The following is a 19,367-nucleotide window of genomic DNA, read 5'->3' on the forward strand; positions in this document are numbered from 1 at the left end:
GTACATTTGTTCATACACTACCTGATGTCCACCTGTTCCTTTCCCTTTGTGCAGCTATAGTTAGGCTATAGTGCAGCTCTGTAGCCCGGTAACAGTGACGTGCTCAGCCTTTGCAGAGCCAGACTCCAGCAGAGCCCGTGATGAGGCTCCCTCCTGTCCTCTTCCTGTTTGGCAGGACCCTGCGGTCAGCCGGGAGCCGCAGCGCTTCGCGGATACACGCTGGGGGGGCAGGGCGTGAGAGCATTTCCTTCCCAAGTGCAACGCGCCCCTGCAGCGCAGCATCCCGGCGCAGCCGCGGCGACTGACCGCGCTCCTGGAGCTCGGCGCCGGCCCGTTACCCCCGTGCCACGCCGCTGACGGGGCGCCCTAATGACGGGGCCTGTTTGTTTGGGGAGCGTTTGTGCAGCTCCAGTGGACACGGGCCTCCGAGCGTCTCCACGCGCAATTAACACCCCGTCCTCCCGGGAGCGGCTTCTGCCGGGGGTTGCCGGAGACGAGGCCACCGTGCACGATTCCGCGTCGGCTCGATTAACCGACGACAGCACCCCCCTGGGGAGACGGGACCAATGTGTGACAATCAACACGAGGGAAGTGCGATCGTAGATACAGGGCGACTAGACCGGGCATGCCTGCTCACCACTCAAGTTAAAGGACATTGATTCAGGCAGCTGTATCAGAGATGTGTGGAGGTGCACAGCACTCAGAGAGGAGCAGGACAAGCATGAGACATGACTCTTCCCAGCATGTCACACACGCTTTTCTTAAATCGCCCCTGCCCTACCTCTAGTTTATGAGTATTAATAGTATTTGAAAGCACAGTGACTGCAGCTGGATTAACCCTGTGGCTACCTTGTGTCACAATTATCTTACCAGGAAGGTGTCTCCCACATAAACTACTACCAATTTGTGGTTAAATGTGACTTGTCATAGTAAACCCAGTGATACCTCAGTAACCACAAAGGTGTAGTATGAAATGAAATAAATGAAACATATTTGTTTCAGTGGTCCTGACACAGCGATAAATCCAAAATTACATGAGCCGTGTACAATGTGCCTGGAAACTGTTTGTAGCTGTTACCATTTAATCCTTGTAATGTTACTCTTAGCCAGCGGTTCAACAGGCCCTTTAGAGTTTTTGTGCATTGAAAATAATTACACCTGCTATCAATTCGCCGCAAAAGGCAGTGCGAACAAGAGAGCAAGAAAAGCCTAAATGGCAACAGGTCATTCTGTCTCCAGGTCAAGGAGCTTCATATGGATAGAGAGAAAGAGTGCTTTAAATGTCTGCTGTGTGAATAACCCCGTTTACATTTCGTTAAAGTAAAGCTTTGTTTTCTAGTTCACATGTAGCTGAGAAGCTGGAAAAGGCTGCCTCATGACCCATGTTGGGGCTAACGAGGGTCAAAGGAGAAAATGAGAAAATGCTTTTCTCGGTCTTCAGAGGCGGGTATGTGTAAAGTTGTCTCCCTACATGGAGCTCTGATGCCTGAATCATACAGAGCTACTCTGAGTGATGACCGTACTCAGAGCTGAGATGGTGGAACAAGGGAGGTAGGGTTTGAAAAGTGGTTCAGAAGTTGGGATCCTGATCCACAGGGTTGTATGCTCGATTTCAAGATACCTCGTCTCCTTGAAGAAGGTACATAACCTAGGCGTGCTGCGGTAAAAAAAAAAAAGAATGAAATGATAAAATGTAAAAATGTCAGCAATTTAAGCAGCCCTGGATGAAGTAGTCTGCTGCTTAAATAAAGTAATAAATGTTCCCTTGGTTTGCCTGGCTGTAACCAGCAATGCCAGGAAGTCAGGGAAACTTTTGGGAAGCAGTTCAGCAAGCTCACATATGTGCACACATGCATGCTTACGCACATCATCTCTCTTTCTCTCATACACAAACACACACACACACACACAGAGGCATTCACACTCACATACACAGGCACACACACACACACACGTATAAAGGCATGCACACACACATACAGACATGGGTACACAGGTACAAGTACACACACACACACACACACACGCATGCATGCATATTCACACATGTTCAAGGCATGTACACAAAAAAACAGGCATGCATGCAGGCAAACACACACACACACAAAGAGGCACACAGATACACAAGCACACACACGTACACACACACACATATAAAGGCATGCACATTACATGCATCATTTCTGTCTCATAAATGTGGCATGTTTTTACTTGGATTGCATTCTGTTAGTGGTGTTGCTCCTTGGTTGATAATGTGAGTGTCTGGTTCTGTATCTGCAGTCTCTGCAGGGTCTGGCCTTCCTCTGAGCACCTGCCCAGCATCATTGCGTTCGGTGTTGTTTCATGTGGAGGATGCTGTCACGCATTGTGCTGTGATTAGTCTGGCCCATGGGATCGCTCAGCATGGATTCTGGGATTACCATGGATTACCGCAAAACCTTTTCCCATCAAACAACATTAAAGGTGCTGGCCGCTGGCTGTTGTCAGATAAAACTGGCCTTACCAGGGTGGATCAGCCGGCGAGGCACATGTCTCGAGCGCAGGTAGAGCCCTGCAGCCAGGGTGAGAAACCAGCTGGGCCACCTGCTGACAATGGCCACGATCCTACAGCAGTGGAACGGTTAGCTTTGATCTGCTGGGGTGAATAGGTTGGCCAGGGCTTCCCTTTCCCATCACTCTCAGTCACACTGTGATTCATCAGGTGTCTGTGAATTGTTCGAAAGATGTAAATGGAATAGCACCTATCTTCCAATGAGCACTCAAGTTTGCTGCAGTGCACTGTGGGACTTGCAAGAAAATATATCAGGGCGCCAGTGTAGCATAGTGATTAAGGAGCAGGATTCATACCCAAAATGTTGACGGGTCAGTTCCCCACCAAGGCACTGCTGCTGTAGCATCGGGCAAGGAACTTAACCCACGACTGCCTCAGTAAATATGCAGCTGTATAAATGGATAACATTGTAAAAAAAAAAAAAAAAGCTTAACCAATGTAAGTCGCGCTGGATAAGAGCATCTGCTAAATGCCAATATTGTAATGTAATATCTATTGAATGCCTTTGAGTGTAGCATTCATCTCGATTCAGCACTCCTGCAGAGGTTGGTGTGGTGACATGTGAGATTGTTGATGGAGTAGGGTTCCATAAAGGGGAAAAGGGCATGACAAAGCTAGCCACCATTCTGGCCACCCTTCACACCACCAAACCCCGATTAGAATGGTACCATCCACACTTCACCAGGCAAAGCCTCGTTTCACCTGGCTCTCTGAACACATGTGCATAGAGACGAGGTGAACAGAGTGAACACACGGCTGATGAACAGTAGTAGTGCACTTGAGACATTCCATTTAGGGCACCTTTACGTTCAGTCACTCGGCAGACCCTCTTATCCAGTAAGTATACACGGTAAGTACGTATAATTCGTCCACTTGAGCAACAGTACAGTATGTGCCGGAGCAGTCAGACCACATAAGAACACCTGTCAATCCATGATACAGTGCTACAGTGCCTTTTTATCCAATTACCAGCATCGTGTGAGATCCAGCAATTCACCAGCTCCATTCACACTGCACAATCACGGACTCTAAACTACCTCAGAGGCAGTATGGATGTTAGAAAACAGAAAACAGGCCAGGAACCAGGCTGCGGTTGGAACGGATTAACAGACAGTGGCCTAAGGAAAGCTCATTTCCCTCTATGCTGGACATTCAGGCTACAGGTAACGGGTAACAGTCTGATCTAGGGTGTCAGTGTAGCATAGTGGTAAGGACCAGCGCTCATATCCTAAAGGTTCAATTCCCTGCAGGCACACTGCTGCTGTACCCTTGGGCAAGGTACTTAACCCACAGCTGTCTCAGTAAATATCCAGCTGTATAAATGGAAACCATTTAAAAAACTGTAAGCTCTGTAAGTGTCTCTGGGTAAGAGCCTCTGCTAAATGACGATAAGGTAGTGTAATAGTCTCTGCGTTTGCTTAACGGTCACCACTGCTGTTGTCATAGGAGAGTGATTGAGTCAGCCAGCCTCTTTTAATCAGAATGTAAATCTGAACCAGTCTCTTTAAAGCTGACTGTTACAGGTGGCCCTGCAGAACAGAGACACACCAGTTGTGAAATTTCCTGGTATTGTCCCTCCCTCGCAGTCCCTGCCGCACTTGTACAATGTGACCATGACTTACTCTCTTCAATAAACCACACTTGATTGGAACCTGTCTGAGCAGGAAATCCTACTCAACACAGTTGTGATGTGTATCCTTTACTGGGAAAGTGAACTGAGAGGCGTTTATCTCTTCCAAATCTGTTTAATGTCTTAATTTTGTTCACCCCCAAAATATATTGCAATTGCAGTTCGCAATAACTTACATATTTTAAGGATACTTAACATTTAAAGCTATAAATATTTCTCTAAAATATGTTCCCTCTACACATACTGTATATATGTGTGTATATATATATATATATATATATATATATATTTATATTTATATTTTATTTGTATAGGTGACACTGGAGAAGGCTTAGAAGAGAAGGGACTTACACAAGAGAGAGGAGATGAAACATTAAGAGATGCAGCACAATATAGCATATGCAGATACAACTTATCAGCAGAGCAATGAGCAATTTTTTGTATCAGTTCACAAAAGAGCTAATGCTGGACAGCCGGTTTGCTCTGTAAGTGAGCGTGCACAATCATTGGCAGGGGTGAGTGGCTGAGCATAAAAGCTCAGCTTCCATTCATCATTGTGATTGGGCGAGCGAGGGATGATCGGAGAGCCATCTCTCCCCCTCGGTCCTCACAGACAGATGCTGACAGAGGAGAAAACAGGATGAAACGAGGAGGGAGAGAGGGGGAGAAAAGAGGGAATGAAGAAGAAGGAATAGCCAGGGAGGCAGTGAATGTAGTGACCTTCGACACTGTGAATACTGGGGTATGCCAACAGAGCACAGATCTATCCTCCTGATCCTCAGTAAGCACCCCCCCCCCCTGAGGAAAGGTATCAAAGCAGGCATGCGCTGGCCATCACAGCACCCTGTAAGGGGCTCAGGCACAGTCAAAGACGGCCAGTTGGGTCCTGCTTGTACCATTACATTACATTACATTATAGGCATTTAGCAGGCTCTCTTATCCAGAGCAACTTACATTGGTTACAGTTTTTTTTTTTTTTTTACAATGTTATCCATTTACACAGGTGGATATTTACTGAGGCAGCTGTGGGTTAAGTACTTTGCCCAAGGGTATAACAATAGTGCCCAGTGGGAATTGAATTGGCAACCTTTCAGGCATGAGTCTTGCTCCTTACCAATTATGCTACGCTGCCACCCATCATTGATTAAAGGGGGAAATAGACACAATGACACCTTTTGTCACTTTGGTTTTTGCATTCAGATTATACAATGAGGATGAAGCATGAGGTCATACTATACCTTCAAGTGACAGAAAACAGTTGTTCGCACCTGGTTTCAAACCGGGGACCTTTCACATGTGAGGCAAATGTGACAACCACTACACTATGGAAGCTTACACCATCTTTTGCATAACTATATTAGATGTGTTTTTTCTCTTTCTGTGTAAGTCACTGTAAGTAACAGTGTCCTCTAAACGACAAAATGTAAATGTGAAATGAGTGCACGAACGCTGCACCCTGAGGTCATGGCGGTGATCTCTGTCAGCGGGAATTGAAAAAAAAATGAAGTAGATATACATACCCATGCATGGTCTCTGCTTTGATGGTGGCCAGGCTGAAAGGCAGCACTACTGATGTAACTGGGCAGAAATGTAAATAACCTAGTAGGAGCGAGAGAGTGTTCCTCTGCTGTGGACCAGCTCACTGTAGCACTGTGCTAATGAGTGTTTGAGCTGAATCCAGGCCTTTAGGCTCAAAGCAGATCACGTGGGCCCTCCATACTGGTCCTATGGAGATTGTAGGAATTAGGCCACAGTGCAGAGAGCACTTTTGTCTTATTATAACTTCCACACCTTAAAAAAGACACCATTTGAAGCAAACACCTGTTCGTAGTGTGCCATTGGCTGTGATGCAGGAGGACATGATTATGATTGGACACTTTGATGTGACGAAAGGAGCTGAGCTCCATTACCCACACCTCCCCACCGTTCAGCCCCCGCCCTCCCCACACCCCACCCCACCCCGCTGGGAACCCGCTAAACAGCGTAGGTAATTTCTCTCCTGAATCAGAACAAGAACCTCTCTCACCAGCTGGGAGATTTTCACGAGGGTCATTTTAGCTGTTTTTCCGGCAGGCGGGGGGCTCTTTAATTCCAGGCCTTTGGTCCAGCTCTCAACTCCCCTGCCCTGCTGTTCCGGAGGACTTATTAGCGCACCGGGGCCCAGCGAGGCCCCCGTGCCCTGGCACTCACAGCCTGCGAGTGCCTCTCTCCTTATTTTCAATGAGAAGAATAGCAGTAAGAGTGAATGACGTAAGCGGCCCTGTGATTTTCCAACCTCCCCCCAACCCTAATGGACTTTAAGCTGGGCTTCTGGGGGCGTGTGCAGCTCGAGAGCCGGAGGAAGTGCTTAACGGAAGATGCCGAGCGAAAGCACGGAGGGCCTCCTGTTTCCCAGAATTAGATTATTCACGCGGTGCAGGCCGGCGCACAGCACTTTAGTTGGATGCGGTGCCTCTGTGCCATACCTTTAGCTTGGTGGCATACAGCGGCGTGCTGTTCTTTGGGGCCTCCTGTCAAAACGGAGTGTGAGGTGTTTGAGCGGTTGTCAGGAGGTATGAATAACGCACACGGAGAGTTTCGGAGAGAGATGAAGGAGGGAGGAAAGGGTGGAGGGAATGGTGAACGACAGAAACGGCAGAAAGCCCACAATTTGTCCACAGTTTGTCAATTTGACCTCGCATCGAAATACCTCCACCTGCTCCGTTCCCTTTGTGGATTGTGGACCCATTAGACTTTGTTCATGCCACTCCTCTTCTTCATCCTCCTCTTCCTGTATGTGAGGGAAAGGTGTGTGTCAGACAGGGTCTCTCCCATGCTGAAGAGCGGAAGAAGGTGGCATTTATAAGCCACTGCTTAAGGGAAATGGTGGAGGGGATCTCTTGCCTCAGCTCATCCTGGAGACATTGATGGAAATGCAGGAGAGCAGTGATGCTAACGGCCTCAGTGAAGCTAAGATTGGCGCCGGAAGACTCATTGGTCTCCGCAGGCACCCTAACGTTCTCCGCAAGACACTATCGCGAGTGAGCGAGCAGCCGATGGAGAGCAGCTGGTACGCAATCAGAGGAGCCGCTGAAGGAGACTCTCTGAGATGATCCTTATGGGCCCCGCACCAGCCTGGAAATCAGGGAGTCAAAACCAAGAGGCCGCGTTAAATGCTTCGCAACGTCACCAACACTAAGCTAAATCCCATTAGAGTCTGCTTTACTTGATTATATAATGGTGCTTTTTTCACTATGAGCACATCCAGCGTAGCTGGCTGGGAAAGACAGATAGGCTTCTGTTGAGTCAACAGAGTGTGGATTTCACATTCTCTGCCTGTGTGTGTAAGTACGCATCAGTGGACGCGTCTCATTGGCTGTTTGAATCATGTGACACATGGTGATTACTGATGGGTGTGGGCCATTTACGCTCACCTGTCAGTGGTAGGGTTGGGAGGTGAGGGGAGGAGCCAGGGCTCAGGAAGGGCAGGGAAATGCTGATTTATTAACATCAATGAATATTAAACACGGACATTAGTATCTAACACCGCGTGCAAGAATTTTTTATCTGTATCTTTTAATCTAGTGCTGTCTTGTGCCTCCCAGTGTTACAACATAGCTGCATTTATCAAACATTTGTTTATTAAAAAAGGAAATATTGGCCAATTCTAATTCTTAATTTGGGAAACACAAATGTCATTTATTAGCTTAACTCAGAGCTCAATTAAATGCATATGAGACTGAATTAAATAATGTATTACTGTCTTGTCAGTTTGTTACCAGAACTGAACATCCAGAATTGGTTGTTTGTCTATTTATTGCGAGTAATCAGAATAGAATTCAATAGTTCAGTTCTGTCCTATATGTTTTTGCTTAACCTTAAGTCCTGTTTCCCCGGTGTAAGTTACATTTATGATCTTCAAAGCTTGTCGCTCCGCCCGATTCTACAGTGGTAAATTAATGCTGATAAGCATGATCATCACCCATAATTGTTGGACAATTATCAGCCTTTTGTAATCATAATTATAGGGTAATTATCAACCATTTGTAATCACAATGGTGAGATGATTATTCTTTGTGAATATCAATAAGTAAAGCGTTTTTCGGCAGCTATGACAAATCTTGAACACATTAAGTCGATTGCAAGGAGGTGCAAATGAATAGCCTCAGGAAAGTACTACACCAGATAAATGGATGCTATATTTGATATAGGGTTTCTGCCAATAAGCCTTTATTATTATTATTATTATTAGTAGTAGTAGTAGTAGTAGTATTAGTAGTAGGTTATGGTGCTCATAGTGATAATATAAGACAAGTCAGTAGGAGCTGTAGGATGGAACTTATGGCATGTTCATAATGAATCATTGCATGATGAAAACAGCCTAATTAAATACTATCACAGCCACAGTGCTATGATTTGGGGGTGAGCTTGGAGGCAGGGGTGGGGCTGGGGCTTTGAATGGCTGTGTTTCGGGGCATGGTGTGGAGCAGTGGAGAGCCACACCACACCACACATCACCGAGCTCTTACCAAGCTCTCGACACTTCACCTGTCTGTAGGCGTCCGCCACGGCTGCACACCTTTCAGGGTCTGGGAAAGAGGCGATTCTTTTACAATTTCATCAAAATTGGGACTTTTCGTTAACCACTCTCCCCCTTACCTGTGAAAGTAGGCACTTCTGAAAATGAAAGGAGTTCTTTCTCAGCTCAGCTGGGACGTGCCTGTGGAATAAATTCTCTTCTCTTATAATTACATTTATTAGCAGTTGGGCTACACCTGAGGCTCTGAAGAATTTGCATGTTCTCTCCAAAGCACAGTTTGGTCTTTTTTTAAAATCTGATTTTAAAAAATGATTTTGTCAAAGGGTGTGCTGGATTTTTTGTCCACTCAGGTAGTCAAGTCTGCACTGTGCAGAATCCCAACAGAGTGTATGAGAGAATAACTTTCCTTACTTTTCTTTTTCAACTTTTGACATTTGCTGCAATCTGAGGAGTGGCTCTCTGTCTTGTGTGGGCAGGTTGTGTGTGTGTGTATGTGTGCGTGTGTGTGTGTGTGTGTGTGCGCGTGTGTGTGTGTCAGAGAAAGGAGGTAGAAAGAGACACAGAAATAGACAGGGAAATAAAGCCATAAAGACCAAAAAAGAGGATGGTTGACATTTCCAGCAGGTGTCCAGTGCTCCAGGTGCTGTTATGATAGTTGCCTGTGCATTGGTTCTCACGGTTTCCCCATGTGACAAAACTCTCTTAGTCCCTGGCAGACAGAGGGATTTTTCATGCACTGTGTGAAGGAGTACTTCAGAAGTTGCGGAAGACTTGCTCAGGGTTAAGGTTTTCCTTTAGTGTATTCCTTCTGTGTAATTGCCTGCTGGCATCTGAACAATGGCACGTCACCATAGTAACAGGCCTTCCAATCGACAACCTCGCTTTTTCGTCTTCATCCCAGCATGTACCTCTACTTGGAATAGAAGAGCGCTTGCATTGCTGCCACAGGTGTTTGCAGGTCTAATGTAGGACTAGCCACAGGGGTGTGGAAGACAGTCCTGTAGTGAGCATTAATGGCTTCTCATGGGTAGAATACAGCACTCCTGTTTCAGTGGATAGGCACGCATGTTCTGTTCTTGGTACTACATCCACACCTGACCGTGATCTGTTGTCCAGCACTGATACCGCCACTGTGGAAAAATCTGTGCTGCCTGACCCCCAAGTGTCCTGATTACATTCACGATTTCTTATAGATGTGGACTGCAAATTCAGCTTAAACAGCAGCAGCAGTTGGGTTTATATGAAAAGCATTGCTGTGACTACGTTCAGATCTATTATCTATTATCTATCCATTATACATGTCTTTTTAGACTTGAAGTGAAAAATTCAATAATGTCCTTACTGACAGCAGAGGCACTGATTGGCAATTCCTTTCTAAGTAACTTGCACCCTTGGTGGCATTTTAGAGTCGGGTAAGTTTGCCAAACAGAGTTGAAAAATTTCATTGATGAAAGAGAGCTTGTCAGGGCATTTGCATCTTTTAGCCTGGTTTTTTCCTCAGAAATTCTCAACAGTTTTTTTGGTAGTCCTCCCCAACATGGGCACAGATTTAATCAATGTGGATCTGTGACATACCTCCAGTAACCCCTAACCCCTACCTTCCTTTCCTTTGTCAACTGCTGACTGTACTGAGTATACTTACAACTGATGTCACACAGTACTTTTCCTCTATACTCACAGTACTGGCCCAGTGCTGTATTTCCATACTCCCTGTGCTCTCTCAGTACTCACTCTATACTCCCAGTGCTGCCCCTATACTTCCAGTGCTGAATTTCCATACTCTCAGTGCTGCCTCAGTGCTTCCTATGTATTCCCAGTGCGGTCTCAGTACTCCCAGTGCTGTGTCCCTAATGCTAGTATTGCAACGCTGTAAATACCTTATTATTACATTATTTTTCTTGTTTTCTTTAATCCTTTTCATTATGTTGTCAAGTCCGGGACATAATTTTGTTTGTTTTAATTACATTATTTTGTTTTGACCCATTTTAGTGCTGTTAGTGCTTTACTTACTCTTACTCCGTATCAGGCATGTGTGCATACACACACGCACACACACGCACACACACACACACACACACACACACACACACACACACACACACACACACACACACACACACACACACAGTGACAGGGCTAGGATGACCAGAATCATGCCCTGTTCTTGCTCACCCAGCCTACGTGGAGGTGGCCCCGATTGGCATCAGCTACTTCCTCTCAGGCTTGCATTACGCAGGTAGGTGAATGGAGTGCTCTGTACCTGTGGCACAGAGACATAGGTGTGTGAGTTAGGGGCTGTGTGCCAGTGTATCTGCGTAGATACACCCGTAGATACATCTACATCTGCAGTTGTATCTACAAGTATATGTATATGTAATTGTATATGTATATGTATATGTAGTGTGTATTTTATATTGTGTGTATTGTGTATGATACATAGACTGTAGTTAGACAGATTGTACTGTGCTTGTGTGTGTGTGTGTGTGTGTGTGTGTGTGTGTGTGTGTGTGTGTGTGTGTGCGCGCGCATGTGGGTGGATGAATTTTCTTTCTGTGAATGTTTTGTATTTTCTGTGTGTGTATCTTTGTCATGTCAACACAGATGAAGTGAAGGTTTGTTAGCACTTCACAGCAGCCTTGTAGCTGTGTGGTTACTGTATGTTTTAAAGCACAAGGGGGGTCAAGGGGGGTGAGAGTCCCACAGGCAGTCAGTGCTCACACAGGTACCTGCATACAGGCTATTGTAATACAGTGTGACGGAAGGTTTTCTACAGGTGTGTGCACACTGACCTGATGTCCCCTGTGAGGATATGATGGCTTTGGCCAATGTCATGGTGTTTGGAATACATTATATAATTGTTTTTTAAAGCCACACTGCACTGTGAACACTTGCTCAATAAAGTAACAGAAAGTAACATTTCAGTGTGGCAGTGGGTGGTTATCATCTTTTAGGAGTCTAAACAATATCGAAAAAATCCCATCATGCACTGCACACTTTTGCACACACTTGTCTAACATAAGGAAGAGCTATTGCTGATAATGTACAATGTATCACTTTTAAGTTTTTTTCATTAGTAATTGCACTCGCATTTGCACATCCTTCAAATGATTCAACACCAGTTACTGAGAAGGGTGGAGCATGGCATCTGGGCCAGGCAACCACTGGCCAAGAACTACAAGCAGGAAACACCAGCTTTCACTTTCGTGTTAACAGATATCAACTTTAAGGCCCCACCCTACGGACCTTTGATTGGTTGTTGAGTTGCCATGGTGTGGCTATGGAGCTGGTCAGGTTTTTACAGATCACAGGGCACACTGGAATGACTTTGATTTTGACTGAAAATCACTGATTTCCCCTGCTTATCACTGAGAGAAAGGGTTACAGATGAAAAATACAAACACTGAGAAGTAAAGCAGGCCAGCCAAGCCTTGGTGTTTACAGTTTTTATTACTGTTTACTGTTTACTGTTAGTGTTTACTGATGTTTCTCTGTAGATGTCGGGTCATTGTGCAAGTGTCTTATCTATTTTATTGAAATGAGCCGGTGCTGTCTTTAATCAAATTGGTTGTGAATGGGTAAGTGCGAGCCTCTCTTTGACTGAGCAGTGAACACATGCTCAACGCTAGGCAATGTTAATGTGCAACCTTAACCCAGCACCACACCAGCTAGCTCCATACCGCATGGGTTTATAGTCCCAGAATGAAAGGGTTTTGTTTTTTTTCACAAGCTCTTAATTAATTGCATCTCTTCTTTATTTCAGCTGATTGCAAGCGATTGTACCCACAAAGCTGTTTTAATTAGTGTAGGAAACAAATTGGTTGTGCCTGCATTTTTCCCTAATGGCTTTTTCCATCAGCTTAAATTTAATTGGGCTTCTGTTGTTCTATTGATTCACTTTGATGGACTTTAACTCAGATGATTTTACATATTTGTTGTTTTTTTGTGTTATTGTTATTCACATTCTGTTGTCTGGAAGATGTGTCTTGCTCCAAAGTTTGGTTCTGGATCAGTAGAACCAGACTCTTGAAAGTTGCAGGACTGTACTGTGACCAGAAACCTGGGCAATTATCATGCAGGTCATTATCAGTGGCAGTGTTAATTATCTATTTATTTTTTTCTTCATGCAGTCATTCATTCATTTTGTAGACACTTTTATCCTGGATGACTTACAAGACTGCTGTGACACTATGCGTATAGTAGCTGCAGGGACAAGACCATAGGTACAGACTAACAAGTAAGGCATGGGTGGCAAAGCCAACCGCTAATAGAAAGGAAAGCAGATGACAGTCACCAGCCAGTCATTCCAGCAAAGGCCACAGTGGACACACGTGCACACACACACACACACACACATACACATGCACATGTCCACATCACAAAGCTGTTGTTTCGTACTACAGCGAGCAGCTGTTTCTCACTGTGTAGCATGGTCTTTTAGTTACTGCAGTCATAACCCAGGAGGCTGCAGGCTTGAATCCAGGATTCTTGGGCAAGGCACTTAACCCCGGTTGCCTCAAGTAACACATGCAAGTGGAGAAAATGAGAGACAAAGACGACTGTATTTACGGTATTTAAGATGCCCTGGATAAGACTGCTCAGCAAATGAGTAAGGATGAGCGTTTTTACCTCACATTGCATTTGCTGCCAGCTTTGTCATCCCCGGCTCAGCCCCACCTCTCTCATTGTCTCAGAGTCATTTTCCTATTGGCTCTGTGCAAGTCCAGGAGATGTGCTGTGTAGGAGACACGCCCCTGTGTAGGGTGACCTTGGACCATTAAATGTTCTCTTTTGTGCTGTTGATTGAATGGTTGGCACCACACACACCACATTAAGTGGACATAATACCTGTGCTTGAATGCTCTACACCTATATAGGTCCTACCACCTACACAGGTATTGTACATACCCATGTGGGTTTTTACATGGGTATGATTACACAAACAGGTTTAAGAGTTGTCAGTACTGTGAAACTGTCTCTAACTTACACAGTAGTTTGGACTGTAGATACTGTGCAAATATATAGAACTGCTTGTGAAATTTTAACAAATTCTTTTCTCTGTTGAACATTTATAATAACATATATTAATAATATAATTTATTCAACATCTCATGAAAGTAATCCGCTTTGAGTCAGCAAAGAAATAAATATATTATGTGTATTTCTAAAACTTTTTTCTTATTATGTTGTTGTTAATGTGTGGACCTGAAATTTGGAATGCAAATTATTATTGAGCCTAATCATGTTTTAATTCATTGGGCTCGGACCAACAGTAGTGAATTAACTATACCAATGGGCCTGCAACAAGTTACAGTGAATTAAATGAAAAATTAATTAATCGCAAGTTCAGTACAAATAAGTTGAAGAAATCCCTTTAGTTTTATCCTTTAATTAGCACAAACACTTTTCCAACAACACATGAAGGACTCAAAGTTGATGAGTCAAGTGATGCAGAGCCCAGACCCCAGGAGTCGGCTAGTGGCTCATCAGAGCTAATCAGAGGAGACCTTTATGAATGCAAAACCCAGCATAGCCTGGCATTCTCCAGGCCCAGGGCTGTGTATTGGGGTACACTGCTGTAGTGCACCCCCCCGTTGCCTTTTAATGCTGCTGCTCATTAAACAAATTCATCATCTACAAGAAGAGAGCATGTTTAAAAAGCACAGATCACAATGCAGAATTTTTTTCTGAACAGTCCCTCCTTGTACATTACTATGGAATGACTGCCATTTTGTCACATGTCTCTTCCCATAATCCCCTCTACTCAAATTCCTCAATCTCTGCCTTAGCCCCTTAAGCCCACACCACTGTACACCTATACTCCCAAACCCCCAGCCTCCATACCCATATACCCTCATACCTCCATACAGCTATACCTCCTTTACTCCCACTCATCTAATCACATACACCCCTCCCATCTTAAGCAGTACCCCCATACCCCCCTTACCCCCAATACCCCAACATCCATACCCACCTTACCCCATACAGTTCTCCCCCTGTCACCTCTGTGCCGCAGCGCAGTTTTGGGAGCGGGGTCTGTGACCAGCGTGTCTCTGCTCGCAGGGAACTTCACGCTGGCGGAGCTGGGCGTGTGCGAGCCATCGCCACGCCAGAGCGCGTACTGCCCGGACCTGGACCTGCTGCACCGCAGCTGCTCCCTCAGCGCCGGCTCCGACGCCGACTCCGACCCCGAGGGGGCCATGACCCCGCAGCGCGCCATCCAGCTGTGGAGCGGCCGCAGGATCAAGTCCCGCCGCAGCTCCGGCCTCTCCAGCCACGAGAACTCCGCCCTCACGCTTACCGACTCTGACAACGACAAGTCGGACGAAGAGTCAGGTTGGGGAGAGAGAGAGAGAGAGAGAGAGAGAGAGAGAGAGAGAGAGAGCGAGAGAGAGTGAGAGAGGAGAGAGAGAGAGAGCACATAGCAGAGGGTGAGAGGGAGTGAAAGGGAGAGAGAATGAGAGATAGAGAGAGAGGGAGAAAGAGTGTATGAAAGAGGGAGAGGGAATGAGAGAGAATGAAAGAGGGAGAGTGTGAGGGAGGTGGAGAGAGTGAGAGACAGAGAGAGGGAGAAAGAGTGTGTGAAAGAGGGAGAGAGAGAGTTAGAGGGAGTGTGAAAGGGGGAGAGAGAGGTGGTGTGATAGAGACAGAGTGAGAGTCCACTACTGTGACCATGGTATACAGGGGCATTTGTTGGCATTTTGGGAGGCGTGACAGAGAGAGATGTGGCGGCTTCCTTTGCTTCAAGGAAAGTAGCTGTTCTATATGCACGCGCTCACAAATCAGCCCTGCTCCAGAGTGTGGGAGTCCTGCTAAGAAAAAGAGGAAGAGGTTTTGAATATGTCGTGTGGAGAACAGAGATTTAGAAATCAAAGGAACATTTTTAAAAACATACAACAAAAGGCAAACTGGGCATGAAAACAAAAGCTTTCTGAAAAGGGGCACGGCTTTGAATGTAGACTGAGCACTGAGCTGAAAGATCACATTGTGCCAAGGGTTCTGTCAAAATCTGTACAGATCGCCATGTAAAAACATGGAATTTTCTGTGATTTTTTTATTCAGGAAAAGGCCACTGAAAAAAGTACTTGGCCTTGAAATTTGCAGTGCAGAGCAACAATGTGAAGGAGGTTGTGTTGGGGTCTGGCACGCACCCGGTGCCACGAGGGGGCAAGGGGGGGCTGCCCCCTCAGTTGTATTTTCTGCCCCCCCAGCCCCCCCCCAGTTTAAGTTTAATGTACCCTATAGAAAAAGTAGCAAAAACAACAAAAATACTGGCCGAGATACAAGTGTCACAGAGATGACAGTAATGAAATACCTTCTTTGAAGTTTTCCCCCATAAAATATTTGAAGCTTGTTATCTGATCCAGTCACTTTTTCCACTGCACAAACAGCATTCAAACATGATTCTAAAACATAGCGCTGTTATTTCAGAACCATGGACAGCGCTGTTTGCTATGCGTTGTCAAGAGATTTATTTATTAGATTTGAACCTCACGGCACGCTGTACGCGATTTGATAAAAAAAAAGTTAAAACCGTTGACACTCAATCTAGTTTGATTGCTAAATAGTTAGTTCAACTTTTGCCCTTGCGTTACGTAGCTTGTTTGCTTAGCCAAAAAGCAGTTCAGGAATAAGGATGGATATCAGAATGTGACTTTATAAGAAAAAACAAAACACCATAGAGACACCAGCCGAGGCCAGTAGCCCCAGCAGCAGCAATGATATCGCCAAGCCCGAACTTAATCTGCTAGCTCCACCAGCTTGACCCTGACCCTGTTGGCTATTATTTTGTTGATTATATCAGTCATCTCTTAGTGGTTAGAATCGTTCATAGATTCTATTATTTTGCGTCTTGTAGACCTACATTCTGAGTGTGAGGACACTCAGGTTTAATACTGGCTTCACCGCTGCTGCAAAATAAATGTATTATTTGATTTTGAAACAGCAGTCTTGTGTTGTTATTTAGCCTTTCAGAGGCTATTGCATGGTTAAATCAATGAATTTCATCAAACCTACCACCATTTTTAGGTGGTGACCTGGCAATCTGCCCCAAATATTCTTATTTCATATTATGGCCATGATGCACAGACACATGCAAAAGCTAAGGTAGGGAATTGTTTGCATCTAGTCAAAATGCCACTATATTGCCATCCGCAGGATGAAAAAAAATGCAGAAATAGGCATAGCAGGATGATAACCTACTGTTTTACTATATAAAAAGATTTGCCCCCTTGCTATTTTTAACTGCCTCCTCAGTCACTTCATCCTGGCGCCAGGCCTGGTCTGGCACACAGGCCAAAACAAGCTAACTTGCTTGAATAAGGCATACGAAGGTCTGAGATTTTACACTGTTGAGATATCATTCTGAAACAGCACTGTAACAATTTACTTTAAAAATGCGCTACTTGTCCTTGATAAGGTACGGTATTGTTTTTTCCATAATATTATAGCACATTGATTGTCACACTAGTTTAACACTGAAACAGCTTTACATTCAGTCTGGAGAAACAACATATATCTCACATATCTCAGCCATTTCACCATAAGTTTTGCAGAGATTTTATACACCACCACTAACCATGACAAGACAACAAATTGCAACCACGGTTGCAAAAACACAGTAGGTTTTTAAGCAATTCAGTGCAAATATGTTAAACTTGAAAGTAAATGTTATTTGTTTTGTTAATCATTTTTTTTGTTCATCATTTGTTTTGTTAATCATTTAATCAATTTGTTAATCATTGTTGTGATGGTTAATTGATGCTATATTTAACTGTAATTTTTATTGTAGTCTTTATGGTACTGTTTTCAGTAGGGTTGCAAGATACCTTTGACATGCTTAGCACACTGTAATTCTGAATTTTTACAATATTTCCATATTCCATGAACAAAATTTTGTATTTTCACAGCAACATATTATATTATATTATATTATATTATATTATATTATATTATATTATAGTAATATTGCTCATTCCTGTATTCATTTTGCACAACATTCCTATAGAATATGAACAGAACATTGCTATTTTTATTTGTTAATACAGCAACATGTTTTCCATTTGTGAGCAGAACAATGCTCTGACAGACATTATGGAGCACACACACACACACACACAAACACACAGGCACTGCAAAAGAATCTGCAGGAAATTGGGCCACAAGTGGCACTACTCAGGTTCAGAGGTTGAAGATGTACATGTGTACAGCATTGCACTCACAGGTGAGCGTACACGGGATAGACAGATATTTTTACACATAATGATTGCACCCCTGAACAACAACCCCACAAACACAGCCAGAAAGCAGTGCAAGATTCATGGGGGAGTTTCACCAAGAACCCTCCGCTGAGCAACGGATGCCCACACACAGGAAAGACCATAATATTTAATCCTTTCAGTCAACGGACAAGACAAGACTCAACATGTACACATGATAGACAGCTTATTGCTAGCTAACTATAACTTTCCATTGGTGGTTGCACTCCACATAGCTACAACTGCCACATGCCAAAATCAAAGACAATTTTCCAGAGAGTGGTGTAATTTACTGTAAGATTGTGCAACTGTAACAATAACTTTATCTAGCTTTAGGGACAATTTCCAGCCCAATCCTCATTTTCCCATAAGGCAACATATAATGTGTAGAACATTATCATGAAAAGCATATACAAGTATAGTGCTGTGCTTTACCTACATTAACATACTCCATAAATTATGGCTATTTCAAACAACAAGAGCAATGATTGCAAATGTCTTTATTTCTGGTGCTTTGAAATGGACTGTGTATACACTGGTCAACAGCATGCTGTGTGTCCCTCAGGTACTTAATTGACCATGCATCGTTACCCATACTACGCCAGTTTCACACTTTCTTGTTAATTACCTTCTGTCAAATTGTCTTTGTGTGTTTGGTGCCAAGAGTGATTAAGAAAACGCATCGCATTTAATGAATCAGAATCTTGATTCTGTTTTTTTTTCTCCCTCACAACTGCCTCTTCTGCCTAAAGGATCCCTCAGTATCCTTGAGTTATCAGTATCAACAACTGCCAAATCAGTCGAAATGAATCTAACTACTCCACAGCTATTAAGTACAGAAAAAGACAGGCACCTTGCTCATCCCTGGAGTTTGTAATTGCTTTTCTTACTGAGGGCAATGCTGATTGCCTAGGCTCCTTCACATGTGTAATATTTCAGAACGCAGATACACACAGATCACATGGAATAATGATGCTAATGATGGTGATGGTGGTGGTGGTGGTGATGATAATGAGTAGTAGTAGTTTAATAAGATATTTACATGGTAGTATGAAAGCCTTAAGCCGCTATGTGTGCAGCTGGAAAACAGCACTGTATAAAATGGTATAAGACACTCAAATGCAACAGAATGTAATAGAATGCATTTGGCAAATGGAAATATGTATATATTCTGATATGATCTCTCGCTCCTACAAGATACATTATATTACATTATTGTCATTTAGCAGACACTTTTATCCAGAACAACGTACATAGGTTACAATTTTCACATTACCCATTTATATAGCTGGATATTTACTGAGGCATTTCTGGGTTAAGTACCTTGCCCAAGGGTCCAACTGCAGTTCAACCAGAAATTCAACCAGTGACCAGCAACCTTTCAGTTAAAAGTAGTGCTCCTTACCACTATGC

General features: G+C 44.1%; 1 protein-coding gene across 1 annotated transcript in view; it reads left to right on the plus strand.

The window, feature by feature from the left end:
• The window catches only part of LOC118775144 (teneurin-2-like), a 220,770-nt gene that overhangs the window by 7,603 nt on the left and 193,800 nt on the right, over positions 1 to 19,367 (plus strand). Inside the window, exon 2 of the mRNA XM_036524890.1 lies at positions 14,761 to 15,033. Coding sequence (XP_036380783.1) covers positions 14,761 to 15,033 — 273 coding nt within the window. The remainder of the gene's footprint in view (positions 1 to 14,760; positions 15,034 to 19,367) is intronic.

Source organism: Megalops cyprinoides, chromosome 3 (assembly GCF_013368585.1).
Source record: "Megalops cyprinoides isolate fMegCyp1 chromosome 3, fMegCyp1.pri, whole genome shotgun sequence".
Classification (NCBI taxonomy): domain Eukaryota; kingdom Metazoa; phylum Chordata; class Actinopteri; order Elopiformes; family Megalopidae; genus Megalops; species Megalops cyprinoides.